This window comes from Cariama cristata, unplaced genomic scaffold, assembly GCF_000690535.1.
Source record: "Cariama cristata isolate BGI_N322 unplaced genomic scaffold, ASM69053v1 scaffold17836, whole genome shotgun sequence".
Lineage (NCBI taxonomy): Eukaryota > Metazoa > Chordata > Aves > Cariamiformes > Cariamidae > Cariama > Cariama cristata.
The window spans coordinates 1-7,143 of record NW_009621749.1 but is presented as its reverse complement, the minus strand read 5'-3'; the positions used below and the strand labels follow the sequence as shown (position 1 = coordinate 7,143).

Below are 7,143 nucleotides of genomic sequence, written 5' to 3'. Positions count from 1 at the left end.
CCTGCTGCTTGAGACACAGACTGCCTCTTTCTCCTCAACCTGCCCCCTTTTCCACAAAACTTAAAGGTGACAGAGAGCATAACTTTTACAACAACTTTGACTCTTTTGCTCGTTTGTCAAATGTGACTGTAAAAGCTCATCCAAAAACCTTAATACTTTTGTTTGTTTGTTTCTCCAGCCTGGATAGAGAGGAGTAGAAATACAAATGGAAGAAGCTTAAAAAGCTAATTTTGGATTGGCTCGGAAAAAAAAAAATAAAAAAAAAAAATGCGTATCATAGTGTCACAGAATGGTCATGGTGGGAAGGGACCTCTGGAGGTCATCTGGTCCAAACCCCATGCTCAAGCAGGGCCACTCAGGACCATGCCCAGACAGCTTTTGAATATCTCTAACGATGGAGACTTCACAACCTCTCTGGACAACCTGTGCCAATGCTCGGTCACCCTCATAGTGAAAAGGTGCTCCCTTATGTTCAGCTGGAAATCAAAGTTTAAAGATGCAGAAAGCGTGTGTTTCTGAAGAACTGCTCCACATCCCAGCTTCATTCATGTTTTCTAGAAATAATTAAATGTTCATTTTGAGTTTAAGTAGCCGCTCAGTGAAGTTATTTTCCTTTTGATCCTGCTACAGCCTTTGAAGAAATGCCGCTACCTACTGTAGTAACACAACCTTTGGTAGTCTCAGGCAGAGCTACACAAAATCAGCAGCCATTACGCCAATGAAAATAAACAATGTGACATACTTACAGCTCTGTAATCCAAGAACATTTCTTTGAAAGCCAGAAAGTCAGTAAATGTGAGAAGCATATCAAATATATCACCTGCCATTTCATCTTTGTGCTGTCTACAGAGAGAAGAAGTTGGGGAATTAGAAAACTGTGTGGGAAATAAATTTGTTATTTTAAACTGGTATGAGGTCAAAAAGGATACCGGGACAAGTAGAACAGTATTAAAATTTAAACAAGAATGTTATTACACGTCCATCAAAGCAAAACTGTAGCCAAATATTACCTTGCATTTTTCCAATCCAAGTACATCAATATATTTATCTAAATTCAAGACATCAGAGTATCACATCAGTCCTTAAAAAGCAAAGAAACTGACCTGTAAGTCAACAGAAGTAATACTCAAGTAGCATTTATCTATTTATTTATCCTGAGCACTGAAACAGCTAGACAGTCCCTTGGAAGGTGAGAAAGGTTGGGGAGAGGCACAGAATGCTCATACCCTCATGCCCTTAAGAATGAAGGACTGTACTGATAATAGTACGTGCATTCATAGTAACTTCCCAATGTCTTAGTTAAAAAAATTAAAAATCAAATTGATTCAAACAGTTTAAGATACTCAATTCCCAATTACGCTTCATTTTCTTATTCAAAGGGAAAACCAGTGATCTTTCAAAAGTGATCTCTTCAAGAAGTTGGTTAAGCTAAAGTGACCAAAGGCAAAAGCTTAAGACAAACCAAACTCTTCTCTGAATGCTTTGTTCAAGAATTGCAATAAAGGTATTTCATCACAGGGCTCTTGAAAGACTACCAGGCTATTTAAGTGGCCAACACAGAGCCTGAAAGAGATAAATGAGACCTAACCTTTTAAGGATCTGGCTTCAATGTTCTCATTCTGATTTCTCTTCCTACCCCTTAAAACCCAAAATATTTCAGCATGACAGTTCAGAAATTTACCGTAGCAGGACATGCTGAAGGCAAGAAAAGCGGTCAGTCATTGTCTGCATGAACACTTTTTTTTTTTAATTAAAGAGGAACCTCTTTCTAAAGTGAGAGCTGCCAAACCTAAGCTTTAATCCAGATAAAAAGAACTAATTAAAAGGCACATAAGCTGCCCCCCAACCAAAAGCAAAGCAGAGACTTACTGCAATGACATTGTGAAAGCAGTCATATTAAAACCAGGAATCCGATCGAGTAACTTTTCTTCAATGTATTTCTCTACTAAAGAGATCTGAAAACAAACAAACCAACCACACCTATAACATTCCAAAAAATTTCAGAAGCAGATTTCAAAACAGCACATCTTCCTTACACTGACACCTTCTTTACACTTTGTGTTATCCTCACTAGGCAAACAACTGCAGATTCCATAGTTGGGCATTGCTAGTTCAATTATTTGCACCACCGCTCAGGCACAGAGCTGAACATTTTTGCTGGGAGTACTGGCGAGAACAAACACTGACTATTTGTATCTGCCAACAAATTATTTTTAATTCATTTAGTGGTACTGACTAGCAGGTTTGTATGGTTTCATAATTATGCTTTGCATGAGGAATGTAGCTGAAGCGTCCAATACACAAAATAATACAACTGGAAAACAACAGACTTTGTATGCACACAGGTTAAACACATTATTTACTATAGCAATAGGCTAAATTTGTATTCAAGAGAGTTATACCGCTTCCAAAACATCTACAGAAATTTTCAGGTGAAAGAAAGAGAAAGGAACGTAGAGCTACAGAAAACATCTCTCTTGCTCACAGATCATGACTGTGCTTCAGAAAGAGGCAGCAGGCAGTACAGCAGCCGGTACATTGGCTCTGCTCCATGTAAACCCAGTATTTTATAAAGGGGAGAATACAAGACCTGACGTTAGCCTTAATACAAATAAAAAAGCAATACATATGAAAAATACGAAAAAGTATCTTACATATTCATTAAAAATGTAAGTATAGATGAGCTTGTTTTCTTCTGAGTCATCAAACTCCTGGTAGTGCTTCTCCATAAAAGTCCTCTGTATTAACTGGAAATCATCATCTGGGCCACAACAAAAACGCATCATACAGTTACGAGTTTAGTCATTCTTTTCGTAACACAAACCCCACATTCACTAGTCCCCTGCCTCCCTGTTGTAACCACAGGGCCCTGTACACGTGCAGACTCAGTCACACCAGCACCGCAGCTGCCTCTGAGCCACCATTTCCGAGCCATCTGCGAGAAGACAGAGGCTGCTGGCGGAGAGCAGTGCGGCTTCAGTCCAGGGAGCTGAATCAACAGGGCAGCAGCACACCTGCCTGCATTTGACAGAATGGAATGGGATGAACACGGCCCACTAGCAAGGTCTGCAATTACTTCTTCTAAGTTTCATTTACACTTAGTATTAGTGAAAAAAAAAATCCTCCTGCTTTACGTTTTAATAATCAGGTTGTTTATTCTGAACCCCTTTTTGTTCAGGCTCTCAAGTGAGAAAAACATCTGTATTTTTTAATAAAGTGAATACCGCTTCCCTGCAAGAATTAAAAATACTTTTTTTCCCTTAAATTAAAAAATATTAATGAAATTTCCAGATTACTTTTCAATTGCTGAAGAATTTTTTTCCAGTTGTGGAAGGAAACAAAATGAACACGGTAGGTCACCACCGCATATAACAGAACAGGTATAAACACAAAGTTTACTTATACACAGTGTTAAAACACACCAGCCTCAGCTTTCTAAACACTAACACATTCAAAATTAGTTTTGTTAGCATTTCTCCAAATTCAACTACATCACCAGGCAACTGAGGCTGCAGAATTTACATCTCTCGGAGAAGGATGTGGTCAAAAAGATGATATGCCGTTCTTATGAAGTAGCTGATGGCCGACTAGCACTAATTCTGCCTTGGCATCTTGTAAACTACTTTCTTGCACACACTGACTTCTCAGTTAAAACTATGGTCCTGAGAATTTAGCACCTTTTATTGCCTAAGCTCACATGATGACATTGGCACCATTCAACATTTTTCAGGTCCTGTCACCTTACACTTGTATGCATACATGCAAGTTATATGCAACAAAATCAACCCAGAAGGATAGTCTCAAAAAGAGAAAAGTGGCAAGACATGACGACATCCATCTCCAGTTATGCAATGCTGCTGCAGAAACAGAGGAAATAAACTGTTCTCTGTGTTCAGCAGAGACAGGACAAGGAAGAACATACTTAAACTGCAGCACAGGCAGATTACAAAAGGCTGCCTGCAGTAGCAACAGCTAGGCACTACAGCAAACTGCCTGGATAAACCATGGCAGCTTCTACAAGTATCCTGACAAACATGTTAGGAGAGGTTTAGGCAGAGCTGGGAAAGGGAAGGCTGCCTCTCACAGTCTCTTCCATCCCCTTTATGAGGGGGTAAAAGAATCACAGAAAGCTTTGATTTCTGTGTTGAGATTTACAAGTATTTTTGCTGTTTAAGAAGCAGCATATTGCAGTGGTGCAGAGAATCATTGTCAAGACTGATAAGCACACTGTTGTGCAAACAGCACACAAAAGACTTTTGAGTATCTTATTACTATTACTAGGTTAGGGGTCACGGGAACAAAGGAAGGAAAGCTTCGACGGAGCAGGCAGGGGCTATTTTAGCTCTGTCTGTCTGCTAACAGAAGAGCAGTATGCAGTATGTTTAGAACCCATCTTGTTGTCTGTAACTACTTGCAGAGCTTACTCATTATGATATCCTCCAGATACCCAACAACTGCATCAAACTCTGCATCAGAAGGTGAGGAGCTGAAAGCAAAGAAAGACAGTACCGCATAAATATATATTTCAACCACAGCAGAAATAAAAGTTAAAATTAAAAAGTGTTAACAAAAGCCTAAGCACAAAGAAGCCCAGTAATTACAAGATAACTGAATAATTTCCTAGTTTCAACCTACAAAGTAATCCACAACCCTGATGATAAGACTGCTTCATGGGGATTCTCATCAGGCCTCTACTATATTTCCCCCCGGTAAGGTGCCTAATTGAAAAAAAAAATAATGTTGTTTTACTGACATTACTGTCAAGGTAATTCTCATCCTGGTGCAGAAGGATGTAAAGAGTGTAATTAGAACAGCAAATTAAACCTTTTCCAGCCTACAAATCCCAGCTGCTACCCCAAGCTTTCCTTCTGCTCTCTTCCCTGCATAACTCTCCATGGTGATCACAGAACTCTAGACACTCTAGAGGATATTTTGAAATACTTGGTATTGTGGAATCACTTAAACTCAATGTATACACAATTATTATATAACTGAAGAAACTTAAATATTTTTCTTATATAAGAAATACCCCTACATGCTACAAATAAATGGCAGAATCTCCTAAGGTCACTCTGTCATGAGCAAATATTAAACACCATTATGGATCTGAAGTCATCCAGGGAAGAAACCTTTGGTACCAGGACTTCAGGACGCTGGATCCCTCTGCTAAATCTATTCTTGTGCAGCTTGTTCAAATACAGTAAATAATCCACAGGATCTCTTTGGCCTTGGCATGCACAGCTCATCTTTAGTGAGGGATGAACTCTGCCTATATTCTCCAGGAGCTGAAAGACAGGCTTTTCTGACACGTGAGGGAAACAAGTCTCACAGGACATTTGTCTTTAAGAAAAAAAATTAGCTTTGCTCAGGGAAATTAAATTAAGAGCCTCTCTCTTTCTCTCTCAGATTTCTCTTCAGTAAACAGAGCTTTCAGGCTGTTTTAAAAAAACTCATTATTTTGCCAGTGAAATTAATCCAACAACAGTTTAACCAACAGCTTAACTACAATGAGCCAGTGGGCTCGTTCTGAGCAGGAAAAACGAAAAGATGTCTGACTTAAAAAGGCGTCTGATCACCAAGTGATGATGTTCTAGCAACATTTCTGATCTGTTAAGCCTTGGCAGATGGGGAAAGCCAAGGCAAGTGACTGGAAAAGCCGTGCTCTTCCACCAGAGGTCAGGACACCCCCGGGAGAGGAGCAGGCACAGAACAGTCGGAGCGTTACATACCCTGAGCATCACACGTAGGACTTCAGGCAGCAGGGCTCATCATTTTCCATTTACAGGCAAGGACAGGAGACTTTGCTGTGGATAATTTCCACTTTTTTTTTCCCCTCCAGAACTACTAGTTTTATAGCTTATTCTAACAGCAACAGAAAATTTAAAATACTAATTTAAATCCTGGTTTAAGCCTGTAAGGCTAATAATGGAATTTTAACTGTTTCAAGATAACAGCGATTCTATCTCTCTATAGAACATATCTGCATCTGCGTAATTGAAGAAACACGTGCTCACCAATCCTGTGGTTTAAGCCTGTCGCCTCATCATGCCTAGTCTAGGCCAGCACAACCTGTGCTGCTGAAGCAGCCCAGGGAGCACGTGGCCTTTCAGTCCACAGAGTATCACAAATGAACCAAACCTACATACTAGAGTGACAGAGGCACAGGCACATGTCCCCTTTGGCCACAAGCTTTAGGAGAAGAGCATGCTAGACAAATGTAGAGCGAAGCAGCGTCTTAGCGTCTACCCATGTAAAATTGGGTTGAGGCCACCTGTAAAAGGTCTCACATGTCTAGAAGGAGCACATTCAAACACAGAGGAACAGTCTCTTCTTAGACATAAGACAACATACGCTCTTCAAAAGGAGAGATACATTTAGAATTTAAATTGAACACATAAAAAAAATAATTTTCACCCTTATAGTGTTTATTTTGATCATCCAGCCAGGGCTATCTGGTGCTATGCACATTACGGTTATATTAGCTTTGACTTCACCTAAACTCTCAACTGATGCTATTCCCTCCTGGAGCTTCGCGTTCTGCATCCTTGTTCTCCTAAGAGGCAGAATCTGCTAGTCAGCGTGGTGTAAATTCAATCGTGTAATGATATTCCTATTAAGATAGTTTAACTAGTAATTAGCTTATTGAAAATCCGACACAGAATGTAGCATACTCACATGGCTACACCAAAGTTTTCTTCATCAGAAGTCTCCATCGTTACTGCATAATCAGACTGGAGGAGAGACAATCTGCTATATTGCTGCTGTTAGTGGTTATTTCTTCTTTTCAGACAAAGTGCTAAGGAACAACATGTGACAAATTCAATCGTTAAATTACCATACACTTCTCAAACAGCCAATCAGGAGAGAATCTTTAATTTTTAGATGTAGGAATTTAAAAACCATGTTCTTCCAAAGTTACCACTGCTTCTTTTCTGTAATAACTCAAATTCTCTAGAAACTTTCTCTGCCTACACAGAGAACAGGCTCAAAACTGCACACACCTGCAGTTAGACTCTGTAAAGGGGTTTCAGGTGACCTTTACATATTTCCTCCTGAAGCACCTATGATTGACCATTATAAAGACACAAGAAAATTAAGCCAGATAAGATGAAGACGCCACCCTGGCCCAGTGCGTCACGGAGA

General features: G+C 39.7%; 1 protein-coding gene across 1 annotated transcript in view; it reads right to left on the bottom strand.

Moving 5' to 3' along the window:
* The window catches only part of ARL2BP (ADP-ribosylation factor-like 2 binding protein), a 7,252-nt gene extending 539 nt beyond the window's left edge, over positions 1–6,713 (bottom strand). The window contains exons 1-5 of the mRNA XM_009702099.1: positions 6,676–6,713; positions 4,425–4,486; positions 2,655–2,761; positions 1,870–1,955; positions 747–843 (exon numbers count right to left, since the gene is read on the bottom strand). Coding sequence (XP_009700401.1) covers positions 747–843; positions 1,870–1,955; positions 2,655–2,761; positions 4,425–4,486; positions 6,676–6,713 — 390 coding nt within the window. The remainder of the gene's footprint in view (positions 1–746; positions 844–1,869; positions 1,956–2,654; positions 2,762–4,424; positions 4,487–6,675) is intronic.
* Positions 6,714–7,143: the final 430 nt, after the last annotated feature.